The sequence below is a fragment of the Rhinatrema bivittatum genome, chromosome 7, assembly GCF_901001135.1.
Source record: "Rhinatrema bivittatum chromosome 7, aRhiBiv1.1, whole genome shotgun sequence".
Classification (NCBI taxonomy): Eukaryota; Metazoa; Chordata; class Amphibia; order Gymnophiona; family Rhinatrematidae; genus Rhinatrema; species Rhinatrema bivittatum.
In genome coordinates, this window is record NC_042621.1 from 153,416,381 (window position 1) to 153,434,337 (window position 17,957).

General features: G+C 44.7%; 1 protein-coding gene across 1 annotated transcript in view; it reads left to right on the plus strand.

Moving 5' to 3' along the window:
- The window catches only part of PARG (poly(ADP-ribose) glycohydrolase), a 511,630-nt gene that overhangs the window by 100,677 nt on the left and 392,996 nt on the right, over nucleotides 1-17,957 (plus strand). The window contains exon 12 of the mRNA XM_029610698.1: nucleotides 764-772. Coding sequence (XP_029466558.1) covers nucleotides 764-772 — 9 coding nt within the window. The remainder of the gene's footprint in view (nucleotides 1-763; nucleotides 773-17,957) is intronic.

A 17,957-nucleotide genomic window follows, 5' to 3' on the forward strand; every position in this document is an offset into this window, starting at 1 on the left:
GTTAGGCTGCCATTTCTCCCGGTGACGTCACCCGACCTAGCACTCTAGTTTCTGACAGGACGCAAGTAACAGAAACATACACAGTTTCTCAAAAGGAACCGCCATTTGTTATATGGGTGCCATTTTGTAGCTATAGTGTATGGTGCTTTGCCAAGAGTCAGCATTTTCTACTTTTTATTACAACAAAAAATATAATATTGAGGTTATACGGACCAATAATTAAAAGTGGAGGAAATGTGGCTTGATTGAGCCGTTTGTTTCAAGGAGCGATAGTCTTTGTAGTATTAGCGATAACGTCTATGGTGGGTGGGGGAGAGGAGTTTGGATACTTCTTATGTTCCATCTATACCAGCCCAGGCAGAAAAGATCTAGAGAGAGACGTGGTTGAAGACATTTGAAAGATGGAAAGAAAGGGAGAGGTAGTATTGGTGGGATATTTTTACCTGGCCAATGAAAATTGGAGCAATCTATATGCAGAATCGAAGTAGAGCAATCCTAGATTCCCATCAAGTGCTTCTGCTTAGACAAATTCTAATGGAAGCCCTCAAGGGATGTGGTGATGTTTGACCTTGTACTTACAAATGGAAAAAAGTGTTTCTAATGTCAGGGTAAGTGCCCACCTGAATACGCATAATCAACAGATGATATAGTTTTATATAACAGCCAAATCGCAGAGGAGTTAACACTTGGCTTGAAGTTCTAGATTTAAAAAATATCAACTTTTGTGAAATGGAAAAGTACCTTAAGGAGGTGCTGGTAAGAGTGGGAGGATGTAGGTGAAGTTGGAAGAGCAATGGGTTAAATTGAAAGAAGCTATACAGACAGATCAATAAATCTTTAAGAAAGTAAATGTAAGAGGAAAAAGACCGATTATGGTTCTCAAGAGGTAACTGAAAAAGTAAGGGCAGAATAATTATCATTCACAATGAATGAAGGATCTCTGAAAGAGTAGCACAAAGAAGAAGGAGGTAGAGAAAATGGGATGGAAAATGGGTGTATGAAAGAGAAATGATAGCTAGTGAGGTAAAGCAAAATAAATAATTTTTTTTTTCCAGATGGGTTGATGAAAGGAGGAAGGGGAGAGGTGGGAGTGGTAAAACTGAGAGGAGAAATGTGTGGAATGGGACAAAAGAAGATATCCTTGGCAGTGTGGGCAGGAATGGATGGGCTAGGTCTTTTTCTTTTGTCTTCTACTATGATACTACATCATCCCTGGAAATAGAATCGATTATCAAGAAAATGAAACCCTCATCTCACCCTCTAGACCAAATACCAACCAAACTTCTCCTCACCATTCCCAACACCATTGCCAGATCTCTGGCAGACATCATAAATTGTTCCCTCAATCAAGGATCTGTCCCTGACTCCTTAAAAATTGCTTCGCTGAAACCCTTACTAAAAAAACCCAATCTGGACCCAGCCAACCCAGCAAATTTCCGCCCCATCGCAAACCTACCTTTTATAGCTAAAATAATGGAAAAACTTGTCAACTTCCGTCTCACCGACTACTTGGACTCCCACAATATCTTATACCCTTCTCAATTCGGTTTCAGGAAACGCCTAAACACAGAATCCCTCCTTCTTTCTTTAACGGACACCATCCTGATGGGCCTTGACAAGGGACAATCTTACCTCCTAGCCCTACTCGATATTTCTGCGGCGTTTGACACGGTAAATCACGACATCCTCATCAGCCGTCTAATGGAAATAGGCATCTCTGGCTCTGCACTGCTCTGGTTTAAATCCTTTCTGAACAACAGGCACTACAAAGTTAAAATAAACGACAAAGAATCCCACCCCGTCCCATCAAAACAAGGAGTACCACAGGGCTCTTCTCTGTCCCCTACCCTGTTTAACATATACCTACTTCCTTTATGCCAGCTGCTCAATAGCCTCAACCTCATCCATTTTATATACGCAGACGATGTGCAAATCATAATCCCCATCTCGGACCCCATCTCCTCAACTCTAAATTTCTGGAACGACTGCCTACATGCCATCAACCAGCTTCTCACGAATCTCAACCTGGTCCTAAATACGTCCAAAACGGAACTCCTGGTTATCTCCCCTAGCGATAACCACCCCTTCACTAATAACACAATAACCCCACTAGCAAGCCATGTCAGAGACCTTGGGGCCACCCTTGACTCCAGAATGAATTTCAAAAAATTCATTAACGCTACAACTAAAGAATGTTTCTTCAAGCTACAGGTCCTGAAGCATCTAAGACCGCTCTTACACTTCCAGGATTTCCGTTCTGTGCTTCAAGCAATACTGTTTTCAAAGATTGACTATTGCAACGCTCTTCTACTCGGTCTCCCCGCCTCTTCGACCAAACCTCTACAGATGCTGCAAAACGCAGCAGCCAGGATCCTTACAAACACACGGCGCAAGGACCACATCACACCTATCCTAAAAATCTTACATTGGCTTCCTATTCAACATAGAATACTGTTCAAAGCTCTCACTATCATCCACAAATCGGTCTACCAACAATCCTCTCTCCAACTCACCTTCCCTCTGGAACTACTTACATCTTCAAGACCAATAAGAACTGCCTACAAAAGTAAGCTCAAGGCCCCTCCCAACAAATCATCAGTTCACAACTCCATCCACAAGCGAGCTTTTTCAACAGCAGGTCCCCTACATTGGAATTCGCTTCCTCAAGACTTACGCCAGGAACAATGCCATTTAACCTTCAGAAAAAAACTTAAAACCTGGCTGTTCACACAAGCCTATCGTTGAAGGATTCCATATTAACCAACTCTCTCTCACCCTCCAACCCACCCTTCTCCCTCCCCGCACTCCCAAACTTTTTTCTCTTTTTTCCCTTTTCCACTCGCAACCTCAACCCACCCTTTTCCCTCACCCCCGCCACTCCTCCCATCTGACATAACATGTATATTCCAGCTGTATATATTCCATATATATATATTTCCATGTATATTTCCGCTGATTATAATCCATGTTTTTTGTATTATTAATTTATTGTTTTATGTTAATTTATAGTTTGTAATTTTGTTAACTTATTGTTCAATTACTTAATTCTGTCCTATCTTCCGACATCCATGTTTTTACTCTCCCTGTTTTAATGTAACTTCTCTTTTCCACTTATACGTTAATTGATTTTTCCCCTTGTTCTAATGTAAACCGGTACGATAAGACCTGGTCTTGAGTGTCGGTATAGTAAAAGAAGTTAAATAAATAAATAAATAAATAAATAATAAGGTCTTCAGCTACGTGCATGTGGATGCTATTTCATGTTCTGGCAGAAAAAACGGAGTTAAGGTGAGCATGTTAAGTGCGACGGGCAATTCTGTGTTCAGGATTAGAAGGTAAAGCCACTGTACCACTAACTGAAGTGGAAGATATTTAATGCTTTTGCATCTTAAGTGCAAATGTTACTCCGTCTCCCTGCCAGCAGCTGGAAGCGCCAGGAACTAATCCGCTGTGTTTTATCACTCTCCTGTGTAGCGTTCCACTAAATTAAATCCAAAACACTTGCCTATAATTTATATTCTAAATGAATCAATACACTTCATGCTGTAATGTTTCACAGGAAATGTGACAAATCTCCAATAGATTCCAGAATGAAGGTCATCTTGGCTAACAAATTCAGGGTGGGAATGTGTCTCTGGAGGATGGGGCCTTGGAGGACTCGACTTTAAGGACCATGTTTGTATTTTGCTTCATATGTGATGCCCTGGAGATTTGTTACTTACCGTAAATGTTTGGCATCCTGTCTGACTTTTTGCAGGGACACTTACCTTGCTTATTCCTTTTTTCCGTTTCCTATTTAGGATGAAGAATGTTCTTTCTTTTCCTCCTCTTAGTGTTCTAGAAATCTTATTTTTCATTTTTGAAGGGTGAAAAACAGTATCTTTGATTTTCCAAGACAGCTTAATAGTTTTGTAATAAAATGATGCATGTTCATCTTTAGGTGGCTGTGGAATGATAGGTAACCTTGTAAAATTGCTGCCTTCAGTCAGGGTGTGCATTTTAGGCAGTCACTGAGCGGGTGCATATGTGAAGTCCTAGCTACTCATCTTCCCAGAGTGACCTTTGTCACCAGATATGCACTGTTATGGCTAGAAGAGGTTTTGTTGCCAAATAAATCTGTCTGCAAAATTCATTTTTTAGACTGAGTACTGAGAGCAAACTTGTAAAGATTAATCTGTGTTCTGTACCTCATAGCATCATTGGACAATTATTTGTTAGTTATGAATATTGTTTCACACCCACACAGCCGTCGGAAGTGTCTTTGTGAAGAGTGGCTTTATCAATGTATCCATATATACACCCCCAAGACATAAGAATTGTTATATTACAGACCCGATTTATCAGAAGATTTTTTTACCCCTTATAATGTTGATAGTATCTGACTCCAGCCCTCACCTGGTAGCACAGGAACTCCTTGGTAGTCCCAGAGTAAGGAGCTGCCAGTGTAAAAGCAGAAGTCTTCTTCTTTCCCTCCCTGATCGTGAACAGATTGCCATTGGACCAAGGATCCGAATCTGCTTTGCGCTATACAGCAAGTTGTGCGTGTGTTTTGTTTTGCTCTTTTTAAATTTCTTCTGAGTTTTTTTTTTTGTTTTTTTTTTATAGACACCTATTTCCTTGCGTGTAGCCAGATGGACTCAGACCAGTGGGTTATGTGCTCCTCTGCTAGCAGATGGGAGACTGAGTCAGATTTCACGCCGACATCATCCTGGGTACATATACCCCTGCACCGACCTCACTTCCTCAGTATCACTCTGTCTCTTAGCAGATGCAGACACTATCCCACACACTAGCACAGTGTTAGGAAAATTACAACAAGAAGATAAATCTACCTTAAGAAGAGTGAGCCCCGCTCTCCTGAGGTGATACCTAAGGGTCCCTCCCCTAGTTGAGAATTCCTGAGGCGATCTCCGATATCCCTTAGAGGTGTGCCTTGGTCCCGGTGTGGACTTAGTCCCCAGAGAGGCTGAAAGGCAGCAGGAGCACACCAGAGTGCGGCGGTGAAGGTAAAACTCTCTCCCCCCGCACATGGAGACCGTCCGATGCACAAGCGGTAAGCGCCGAGACCAGGTAAGAAGGAAACTTTAAATTCAGGTCTCTGGTCTCCAGAGCTCGGATCGCCGTACCGACTCTGCTTCCAGCGAGTTAAAAAGGGAGTACTGATCGGGTTGAGCAGCCTTGGTTAGGCTAGGCCCCGATCCGGTGCAAGGGTCCACACACGTGGAGACCCTTGGGGGCGCCATCTTCCCTTCCCTTCGGCGGTATGCGCAGGACAATCCGGCGGCCGATGCGCATAACTTGTGTGCATCCCATACAGTCGCGCGCATAGCTGTGCATACAATGGAGCCGCGTGCACAACGGAACGCACTCCGTGTGCATAACTACATCTACACACAAATCCTCATCGTGCACATTACTACGGCCGCGCGCAGATAAGCAAATTACTTGTGCGCCCAAACATAGATTCAATGGCACCAGCGTCCAAGAAGGCCAGAAGGCACTCTCTTTGCACAGCCTGCCACATAAAAGCTGTGCAGCGAACTGAAGTCCTGCCTGTGTTAGCTTTGTGAAGAAGTCCAGGGGGGGACCAAAGCCTGGTCCTTCGCTGTCTGAGGACGAGTCTGGAACCACTACATATGATAGCTCCCCGGACCTATGCAACTTCGAGATGACTTCTCCACAGGAGGGCAGCTCAGGGACCCCTACTCCGACTCCCTCTGGGATTAACATGGACCCAGGGACCTTCTCCTGGTTGGAATATTTCCAGGGGCTGCAAGCCTTTGTACAGGCACAATCAGTCCCGGCTGCAACACAGGCTCAACCCCTGCCAGAAGCACAAAATCCTCCCAGCCTTACTCGAATGCTTCGCCTAATCAAGAGTCTCCCAGACAGGGACCCGGTTACCTCAGAAGATGATGATGACGGCTCTCTGGAAGAAGGAGAAATCCCTCCAGGCCTGGAACCATACTGAACCATGCTTCGTTTCTTCCACAAGGACGAATTACCAGCCCTTGTTTCCCAGATTCTGTAGACTTTGGGTATTCCAGGCATGGACCCTATGACAGAACCAAAGAAGAACCCCATCTTGGTATCCCTTCGTAAAGCCTCATGCTACTTCCTGATGATGGAAGCTATCCAGGAACTGTTTGACCTGGAGTGGGATGGCCCGGAGGCCAGCTTTAAAGGAGGTCGGGCCTTGGAAGCGTTATACCCTCCGGAACCAGCGGCCAAGGAACGCCTGCGCTTTCCAAAAGTGGACGCCATGGTCTGCACTGTCTCAAAGTGAACAACCATTCCCGTTGAGGGAGGGGCTGCATTGAAGGACACTCAGGACAAAAGATTGGAGTCCATCCTTAAGCAGGCCTTCAATACAACAGCAATGACACTGCAGATTGCCTCCTGCTGCACACTGGTGGCCTCTCGAGAGAGGCAAATAACTCCGGAACATATAATGGCGAGACGATGGAACCTGCAGCAGCTTTCCTGATGGATGCAAGTTCAGATCTAGTGCATACCTCAGCCAGAGGAGTAGCCTCTGTAGTGGCAGCCAGAAGACAGTTATGGCTGCGAAATTGGTCTGCTGACACAACCTCTAAAGCGAATCTCACGAGAATGCCCTTTAAAGAATCTCTCCTATTCGGAAGCGAGTTGGAAAAGTTAGCCAGCAAGTGGGGCGAATCTCCATTGCCTCAGCTTCCGGAAGACAGGTGTAAAAGATCCCAGCGCCCCTCGCCCAGAAAAGCCAGGGGCAGAGGTTCTCAACGCTTTAGACCCTACAGGAACTCACATTTCCAACACCTCATCGTTCCGGAAGGCCCCAGTCCTTACGGAACCGACAGGCCCAGGGGCAGGACAGACCCAGAGAGGAACAGGCCCGGGGACAGGCTCCAGCCGTGCTCCCCAATGAGAAGGGGCCGATCCATCCACTGGAAGAGGAAATAGGTCGACTTTCCCTCTCTTACCAAAGATGGGTCTAGATCACGTCGGACAAATGGGTGCTAAACATCATTCGAGAAGATTGCCCTCTGGAGTTCTGCAGCATTCCTCTGGACAAGTTTATAATGTCACCCTACCACTCCCATACCAAAAGACTGGCAGTGGAAGCCACTCTGACAAGATTACTCAGTCTGAAGGCAATAACTCTGGTTCCTGCGTCCCAGCAAAATACGGAGCACTGTTCCATCTATTTTATCGTTCCCAAGAAGGAAGGATCATTCCGGCCCATCTTGGACCTCAAGAACGTCAACTGTCATCTGCGGATACTACATTTCCGCATGGAGACCCTTTGCTTCGTAATAATGGCAGTACAACCAGGGAAGTTCCTGACCTCCCTGGACCTCTCCAAAGCCTACCTTCACATTCCAGTCCAACAAGAGCACCAGCGTTTTCTACGCTTTGCGATACTGAGTCACCATTACCAGTTCCGAGTGCTACCCTTCGGCCTAGTAACCGCCCCCAGAACATTCTCCAAAATCATGGTGGTCGTGGTGGCAACACTAAGAAAGGAAGGGATCTTGGTTCACCCTTACCTGAACGACTGGCTGATCAGGGCAAAGTATTCGGAAGAGAGCCAGCAGGTGACCAGCAATGTCAAGAACCTACTGTAGGAGCTTGGCTGGGTCGTGAACATGGGCAAGAGCAGTCTGCAGCCCTCCCAATCTCTAGACTGGGAGGGCTGCAGTCTCTCTCCCAGTCTCCTGGGGGCCCGTTTCGACACCAAACAGAACAGTCTTTCTTCCTCCACTGAGGAGAAGGAAGCTGATGGAACAGTTACGACAATCGATGACCAATGCGCGCCCCAGAGTATGAGACTATCTTCAAGTCCTAGACCTCATGGTATCAACCCTGGAAGTTGTTCCATGTGCAAGGGCCCGCATGGGACCGCTCCAGCGATCCTTGCTCTCATGCTGGAACCCAGTGTCCCAGGATTACTCAATTCGCCTCCAACTACCAGCAGAGAGGTACGTTCTCAGCTTCAGTGGTGGCTACAGGAAGACCACCTAAGCAGAGGAGTAAACCTATCCCCACCGAACTGGATCTTGCTCACTACTGATGCGAGCCTGCGAGGGTGGGGAGCCCATTGTCGGGAACTGACGGCCCAGGGACAATGGAGCAAGGAAGAGGCGGGATGGAACATAAACAGCCTGGAAGCTCAAGCAGTCAGACTAGCTTGCCTGCAATTCAGCCACAGACTCTGAGGCAAAGCGATCTGAATAATGTCGGACAATGCCACAACGGTGGCCTTCATCAACCGCCAGGGAGGAACCAGGAGCCAGCAGGTGTCCCTGGAGATAGATCCTCTCATGGCATGGGCGGAGATAAACCTACAAGGGATCTCTGCTTCCCACACATCAGGAAAAGACAATGACTCAGCAGATTTCCTCAGCAGAGAGGGAATGGATGCTGTCGACCACAGCCTTCCAACTGATAGTGAATCGCTGGGGCCTACCAGCCATGGATCTACTGGCCACCTATCTCAGTGCCCAAGTCCCCAGGTTCTTCAGCTGCAGACGAGAGCCACACTCCCAAGGGTTCGGCGCCCTCGTCCAGACCTGGCCAGAGGATGTGTTACTGTACGCCTTCCGCCCCATGGCCGGTACTGGGCAAGGTCATCTGCAAGATGGAACACCACAGAGGACTAGTTCTACTAGTAGACCTGGATTGGCCAAGATGCCCATGGTACGCAGACATGCAAAGACTCCTTGCGGGGATTCCTCTGTGCCTACCTCCACACAGGGATCTTCTCCAGCAGGGCCCAATTCTTCACAAAGATCCATCTCGATTCTCTCTTACGGTTTGGTCCTTGAGAGGACTCTCCTGAGGAAGCACAGTTACTCGAAACCCGCGATTGACACCCTGCTCCAAGTGTGCAAGTTCTCCACATCCCTGACATACATACGGATCTGGTGAATATTCGAAGTCTGGTACGAGGACCAAGGGACTCTCCCACGGACAGCCAAAATCCCCATGATCCTGGAGTTCCTACAGGACAGTATGATGAAGGGGCTGTCTCTCAACTCGCTCGCGGTCCAAGTATCCACCCTCTCTTGCTTCCGAGCCGAAGTGAACGTTATTCGTCTAGCAGCTCATCCGGATTTGACCCGTTTCCTAAAAGGGGTTAAGTAACTTCGGCCACCCCTAAAGTGGCTGGTGCCCTTATGGAACCTCAATCTGGTATTAGACTTCCTAGAAGGGGCTTCTTTCAGACCAACACGCGGTCTGTCACTACGCCTCTTAACATTGAAGACGGTATTCCTGGTGGCAGTATGTTCAGTTCGTTGTATCTCCGAACTACAGGCACTGTCCTGCCGAGAACCCTTCCTTAGGTTCACTCCTGGAACCATACATTCCTTAGGTTCCTTAGGTTCACTCCTGGAACCATACATTCCCTCCTTCCTACCGAAAGTGATTTCCAAGTTTCATTTGAACCAAACCATCTCTCTACCATCTGCTGATGAACATAAGGACTCTGAAGACTCATGCCTTCTTCACCACCTAAATGTCGGTAGACTCCTGGTGCGATACCTGGAAATATCAGAACTGATGCGCAAAATGGATCACTTGTTTGTCCTTCACAGTGGGAAGAAACAAGGAGAAGTGGCCTCGCGGGTAACCATAGCCCGCTGGATTAAAGAAGTAATCAAGGCAGCCTACATAGAGGCAGGGAATCCCTTACCACTGCAAGTTAAGGCTCCGTGTACTAGGGCCCAAGCAGTATCTTGGGCAGAAACCAAACCACTATCGCCCGTCAAGATCTGTAGGGCGGCGACGTGGTCCTCCCTACACACCTTCTCCAGGTTCTACTGCCTGGATGTTCAGGCCCGACAAGACGCAGCCTTCGCAAGGACAGTACTTAGTGGGCCACGGGCAGCCTTCAGTCCTGTCCGGGAGTAGCTTTTGTATATCCCACTGGTCTGAGTCCATCTGGCTACTCGCTAGGAAATGGAGAAATTACTTAACTGATAATTTAGTTTTCCTTAGTGTAGACAGATGGACCCAGCATCCCGCCCACGGCTGCCCCCAGAGAAGGAGGACCTGGGAAAACAAACCTCGAGACTAAACAAATACGGGTAAGCTGTTGCCTACCCTTAGTTCAAGACACCCACAGTTAATCTGGTGTCGGCATTTACTTAGTTGAGTGCACTGGTGGTCTCCAGTTTTTTTGAATCAGATGAATCGGTTAACTAAGTTTAATAAGTATAACCAAGTTAGGACATATATATATCCACAATGGCTTTTCAAGGAGGATACTGAGGAAGTGAGGTCAGTGCAAGGGTATATGTACCCAGGATGTCAGCTTGAAATCTGACTCTGTCTCCCATCTGCTAGCAGAGGAGCACATAACCCACTGGTCTGAGTCCATCTGTCTACACTAAGGAAAATGAAATTATCAGGTAAGCAATTTCTCCAATAAAAAATGAATCCTTGATAAATCAGGCTTTATATTTTTGGAATAACATCTGAACTCACCATCCTCTTTTGAATCTACTTTTATTGTCCAAAAAAAAAGATATTTCAGCCCTCAGAGTATTCCTTTTCTCCAGGACCAATACTAGAAGTTTGCCTTATGTTGTCAAATGGTGTTCTCCGGGTGTGTACCCATGGCTTGAAGCTTGAGCAAATTGTGACTAAAGTATTCTACTTTGTTAGGATTTTTCTCATTTTCTGTCTTCTTTAGGAAATTCTGATAAATCTAGCCTGATGTATTGTGCGAGATTTACCAGTTGACAGTGAGACGAGGAAAGATAGAATGAGTAAGTTTTGAATAGCTTTAGTTTTGTTTTTTAATTTAGCCTGTTCAGTGGTGATTTATCCACTTTGGGTAAATGCATTTGTAAATTCTCATATGCAGCTCAACACTAACTCTGCCCCCTTTCCTATTACTATCACAATTAAAAGAACTTTAAGTTCAGTGCTATAGAAGAATTAGGGAAGGCTCACATGGATGCAGAATAAAAAATAAAAAAGTTAACAAAATAGGTCAGCCCATTTTCCTACTTCGTTTTATCTTCGCTGTCTCATCAATGGGTTTTCTTTACCCCAAATGATGCCTAAAAGAGATAAACACTTATTTATGGTATTGTGTTCTAGCTGATCTTTTTTTTTTTTTTTTTTTTTGATGCTCAGATAGTCAGTTTTCTTTTTAGTATACAGGAATTCCAGATCCAGAAAAATCCATTTTCCAGATTGGCCTCTGTCTTAATCATTCTAGATAAATGGTGCTTTACTGTACTAATAATAAATATAACCCCTCTTGTACAGAAATCAGCATATAAGAAATGCCCTGCTAGGTCAAACCAATGGTCTACCGAACCCAGCATCCTGTCTCTGACAGTGGCCAGTTCATGTCACTTGAAAATAACCTTGCAGATCCCAGTAGGAAAGTCACTTTCTTGAGGCTCGCTCCCAGAAGTAGGAGGTGGTTACACCCATCTCTGTCTGGTTAATAATTATTATGGATCTGTCCTCCCAAAAACTTGTCCAAATCTTTTTCTACTCAGCAATACTACTAACCTTGACCGCATTCTCTGACGACAAATTTTACAACTTAATTGTACAGTGACAGAAAAAAAACCCACTTGTTTAAATTTCTTTTAACATCTGCAACTAGTTAATTTTATGGAATATCCCTACTCCTGGTAGGGTTTGAAAGAGTTACGGTAAATAACCATTACCTATGAACTTATTCCACACCATATATAATTTTATAAACTTCTGTCATATCCCCAAGCTAAAGAACCTATTTAGCTTTTCTCCACAAGGAAGCTATTCCATCCCTTTATCAGTTTTGATGTCCATCTCTGTACTTTTTCTAGTCCTACTATATCTTTTTTGAGACGGGGTAATCAGAATTGCACACAAGGTTAGACCTGCATCATGGCTCGATAACAGAAGCATTATTATATTCTCTGTTTTGTTTTCTGCTGTGTTCTGAATAATCCTAAAATTCTATTTGCTTTATGACCACTGCCATGCTCTAAGCTGAGGTTTCACTATTTTGTCTACAATGACTCTAAGATCCTTTTCCTAGGCGGTCATGTTTAGGGTGCTTCCCATTCCCCTGCCAGCATTGTAAAAGTGGTCTTTTTCAGTTTTGCTGAAAAATCATGGTTTTTGGAAAAACTGCAGTGCTTTCAGCTTTCAAATTCAAATAAATGTAAAAAGCTGTTAGAGCCACTGCGTAGGAGGTGGAAGCCGTGCTAGACTAGATACATCTATGAAATTGCACAGCCTCTGATAAAGAGGAGTTGGACGACTTCTCCTCTGTATCTCTGTCCTGGGCAGCATAATTTCCCCATCCCATTCCCCTAATGCAGCTCAATCTCACGGGCCAGCCAGTGAAAGCAAAACAGAGCTTATTTAACTCTGACTTCTCTCTGCCATGTAACTTGCTTAGACCCCTATTGCATACCAAAGTGAAAATCCGCGGTAGGGTCAGCATGGCTTATTACATTGACCTTTTAATGTGCTTTCATTTGGCTTGACAGTTAATGTTGGTTGGCTCAATTAGCGAGGGTTCTTTCCATAGTAGCTATGATAACTCGAAATCCAGGCTAGCTCTGAGCAATATCGCTGACTAGGAGCTAAGCCTCTGACTCTTTGAGTCACCAGTTCATCCTGACTCAGAAACATTTGTTGCCTTGTTTTACCACAAATGGGCGGGTAGTTCTCGCTCTTCAGTGCCTAGGGGCGAGTGGGCACGTGTCAGAATCTAGTCCTGGTGCTGATATAAAACTGTTGCTGCACCATGGCCTGTTACTTGTAGTTCTGGGGCTGCTGAGTGCATGGAGATGGTTTGGACCTCTTGGGAGGATTTTACTTGTGTACCCCTGCCTGCTATTGCTGCCCTCCACTGCAACTGTTTTCTTTATATTTGGAGTTGCCAAACAATTTTGGTTCTGGAGGTGTTTACAAGATTGTGTCTCCTATTTTCTTGTGTTTCCCCCTCCCCAGCTGCACCACTGGTTAGATATAGTGGAAAGCTGGAATCCTTTCTGCAGGCTGAGGCTTGGTTAGTGTGGATTAATAGAGCCTGCATTATTTTATAGCTCTGTCTAGTTTCATTAAAGAGGATTGTTGAAACCAGGAGGGAGCTAATCAGTGCCATTAGAAAAAATTAGCTAGGGCTAATGATGCATGGCTTGTTCCTCTTCTCTGCAGTTGAGGTATATTAGATGAATATTTTACTGCTCTATAGGAGTTGTGCTTTTGAAAATCAAAATTATACAACGCATGGCGAGTTTTTCTCCCCATGTGAACTTGCTCTCTTTCTTGTCTTGTGTCCTTGCCATAGTCAGTGCCAAAGTGTGCAGCGGAACCCATGGAAATATGACTTCTTGAATTCTGCGAGTTACCACCAAGCCGGATCTTGCTACGGGCATCTGAACTCTGCACGTGCAGAGGCTTTTCAGACAGATTTGTTTTAACCTAGAATAATTTGGCACGATTCCCTAATTACATGCTAATGGTATCCAGAGCACTGTGCACTTGGTTTCCCAATCATCTGCTCCAAATTTAGAGTGTGGGGACATTTGGGACAAGTGGACTAAAGGGTTTTCCCCATTTTGTGTGTCTGCTGGAAGAAATACTTAGTGCATCAGTGTGAACACAGTGAAGCTTGCGTCTTCATGCAACCTACCCAAATGATGAAACTGCTGATCTTTCAGCTTTTTGGGAATTCGAAGATGCTTGCATTTGATGGACCTTAGCTATTCTTTTCGCCTGGTCAGATTTGTATCTGCAAACGCTGCGTATCCGGATGGGTTTTTGGAGCTGAACATGAGTTATAGGCTTGTTAATGCCTTGCTTTAACACCCTTCTAATTGGTGCTAACTTTTATTGCTGATGTGCCATGTGTGTTTTGTTTTGCTTTTTTCTTTTTGAGGGGCAGATCTGTTTTCTGTCCTCATTTATTACTCTTAGTAAACTTGAGTTATTGATTTCTTCGACTGGAGTCCTCTCTTAGTGCAGGCAGAGATAACTTTTGCCATGCTCTGGGGATTCACTACCTCAGCTCCTGATTCTTTTCAGTGCATTTCACACTGTTAGAAGGAAGAACTTTAATGATAGGGTAGCACAGCTCCTCGTTACCTCTTGTTTTTATCTCTTCCTTCATCGCTCCTTCTGATCTCGATCGAGTAAGCTGCTCTTACCTGTGTCCTTCTCAGTCACCACCCTCCGACTCCATGTTTTCTACCTTGCTGTGCCATATGCCTGGTATATCATGCTCTCCTTGGCCATGTTAAAAACATCCTAAACCCCCACCTTTTTGAGCTTGCTTTTAAATCCTAAATCTCTCTCTGGAGTTTCCAGGTTGAGGGCAGGAAGCAACACATGCAGCTGTGGCCCTGGAGCTGGGGAGATGCTGACTGCCCGTCTGCCAGGTGTAGGGCATGCGGGTGGCAGAGTGTCTTATTGTGCATTCTGCAGGCACGGGACTGGCCCTGGCCTGGAATCTGTGAGTGCTGGGAGAAGTACTGCAGGGGATAGAACGGCAGGAACAGTTCTAGAATAAAGAGATGTGCCTAGGCTCAAGGAGGGCAGATCAAAATCTGTGGAGGAGAGGGACTCGCACATTGAGAGGTGAACTGAGCCTGCCAATGAAGAGAAGCCTTCATATTGAGGAGAGTCAAAAGGAAATGGTGAGCAGAGCAAGCTAAGATGAGCAGAAACAGGGGCATTATATTTGGAATGGGGTGGAGGGTTTGAGTCAAAGGATGTCCCTACAAGAGGGGGAGAACTTAAAAAAAAAAAAAAAAGTGTAGAGGGGGAGTAGAGGATGGGGAGAGGAGGAGGAAGTTATCAGAATGAGGAAAAAAGTATGGTGAAGGGGGTTGAAAGGAAGTGATGGGGAAAGGCTAGAGTGGTGGGCTGCAGCTTGTGGGGGATGGTAGGCTGGTGGGGATGGGTTGGGGAGAAGAATTACTGGTGGGACTGAGTTTTTCATAGTAGTGGCGTGGGCTTGGGTGGGCCATGGCCCGCCCACTTTCAGCTCAGGCCCACCCACGGCGGTCAAAGTAGAGAGGCCCTGTTGCAGGGCCCCCGTGACCAGGTCCAGCACTGCCAGACATGCATAGCCAGCGAAGCAGCAACCAAAGAACAGAGGCTGCTCGGGAGGCTGCTGGTGGACCCTTTAGCCACTGGCGACCAAAGAGAGGAGGCAGCCCGTGAGGCTGCTGGTGGCTTCTACCCTACCAGCATCTGTGATGTAGAAAAGCCCGGGAGGCCGCTGGTGGATCCCATCCCACTGGTGGTCAAAGAAAGAAGAGGCTCAAGAGGCTGCCAGTGGACCCCATCCCACCGGCAGCTGAGAAGAGAATACCACCAGTAGAGATCCCGTTTATCTACTCCACCACATGTGCTGGCCTTACAGAATTAAAACTTTTTGGGGCTAATATGTGTGTGTGAGGAAACGTATGTGTGTTGAAGTGGCAGCTTGCTTGTGAGAGTGAGACCCTATGTTTATGTGAGCCTGCATGTGAGAGTCTGTGTGTTTGTGTGGGAACGTGAACCTGTGTGTGAGACAGAATGTAAGAGTAAGAGTTTGTGTTTGTCTGTGAGGGGGGAATGGGAGCTTGCATGTGAAAGACATCATATGAGAGTGAAAGCCTGTGTGTGGGGGGGAGTGGGAATCTGCATGTGAGTGTGAGATCCTGTATGTGAGAGCATTTGAGAGCGGAAGCCTGAGTGAGAGTGTGTGTGTGTGTGGGAGTGGGAGCCTATGCATATGTGAGAGAGAGCATGCAAGAGTGGGAGCCTGTGTGAGAGCGCATGTGAGAGATCTTCTGTGTGTGTATGAAGGGGAAGGAAAGAAGATGAGGAGAGAGAAGAAACAGAATAAGAGAGACCCTGAAAAAGGAATTAGGAGAAAACAGACAAAGGGAACAAAGACACTGGGGCAAACTGTTTAGAAAATAAGATCAGACAAAGGTAAAAAAAAAAAAATTTTGATTTTCAGTGATTTGAAATATGCCATCTTTGGGAATGCATTTCTTATATATTTGCATTTTGCTGTTTCTTCAGTATTCCAGTGCTCACAGAGTCTGGTTTCTCAGGCTTTTCATTTGTTTTGTCTGCATGTTTGTTTCTAATTTGTAGTCCCTTATTTTGATTTGGGTAGGGGGTCTGTATTGTGTACAGTATTTTGGCTAGCGTTTAGTTTCTCTGAAGGGATTTGTAGCAATTCAGCTTGTGTATTAGTGTAATGCTTGCCTTTGCTGCCTTTTTGTAGGTAAGGTTGCTGCTGTTTTAGTCCTGAGAGTTACTGCTGTTATGGCATAGTATGGCATGGTTCTAGGTATTTTTTTCTTTTTTTGTAGGGCTTTGTCTTACTTCACAAAATTACTTTGGAGAGAGTTTATTTTGTTGTCATTGAATACATTTTTTTTTTTTGCATGTCCTAGTTCTGTTCTGTATCTATTGAAGATCTTATGTTCTTATGATGAATATTATGATTATTGCTGTTTTATTGTAGTTATGATATTCTCTGCATTTTTTGGAAAGATGATTCCTAAAAGAATACATTGATATTTGCTTTATTACATGATTGGATCTGATGTTTCTGTTAATTGTTCTTTGTTTACATTTTACATGATCTGTATTTAGAAACTGCAATAAATATAAAATAAATTGATACAGATTAATAAGGTATTTTTAATGCTGGTAAGTGCTTGAAATAGAATTAAAATATTTTAAAGCATCACTCATAAAACTACTTAGAAATCCATTGTCAGGTGCACTCTTAAGACATTTATCGATAAGAGTACAACTAGTAGGATCTAGAGTGTGAGGACTACCATCAACTGCCCACCCGTTAACATTAGGTCCCCCCAAAAAAATTCATTTCTGGCTGCACCACTGTTCCATAGTCTGTCTTTTGTTTTGGCCACATGAGGCCTCCCCATGTCTACATTACCTAACCCTCTCTGGACATTTAAATACAGACTGGTCAGTCACACTCAAGACTCCCTATGGTTTTTGATTTTTTTTTCCGTTTGTTTGGCTGGAAGTGCACAACATTGGCTTCTATGGGAATAATGTATATGTAAGGGACTGCTGCAGTGTAGCTTTTGCTTTTCTCTGGTTTGATATAAATTATGGGGAAAGGAGAGTGATTTCTCCCTTGATCCTGTGAATTCACAGATGCAGTGAAACAGCTTGTTTACATAGCAAACAAAATTTCACCCATCTAGTTTATACACATTGCTTAAAAATAAAGATTAAAATACAAGTTTCAGATGATGCCTTTTATTGGACTAACCGATGCAGGTGTAATAAGATGTGCTAGGCTAAGCCCACCTCTTTACTCCTCTTTGTGCATGTAACTTCATTCACAAACAGGAATGTAAATAGGTACACAAATTAGCACACTTTGCAAATCCTATGTTAAGGCATTAACTGTTACTCTCCAATGCACACAGGAGCATTTTATTTATTTAAGACATTTATGTGCTGCACAATCCAAAGCATTAAAAGTAAAAATATACAAAGAACATAAACAAACAGGTCAGAACAAAGTCTCTAGATGTTTAAAAAAAAAAGGCTTAATAAAAGGCCAATTTAAATAGATGTCTCTTTAAAGCCTTTTTAACATAGTGCTGTCTTCTTGTTTACGGAGTGAAACAGGCAGCTGGTTGATACCATGGCCCCAGCTACCGAGAGCATCCATTCTCTTGATTCCACTAGATGGATTTTTTTTGTAGGAGGGAACGTCTAGGAAGCATTGCCCTTCAGATCTCATGTTTCATATAAGATGGTGAAGTGTCATAAGTAGGTTAATTAAATAGGGTAAATTATTATTTAAATCATTAAAACCCCAAAGCCATAGTTCATGTTTTATTAATGTTGGAAGTGCAGGTCAGAGGTGATGTAAAGTTAACTCGTGTTTCTGGGGCAGTGTTATTCTGTGGTGCTGTGCCATCATGATCCCAGATCTGGAGTGGACCACTGCACCCAAG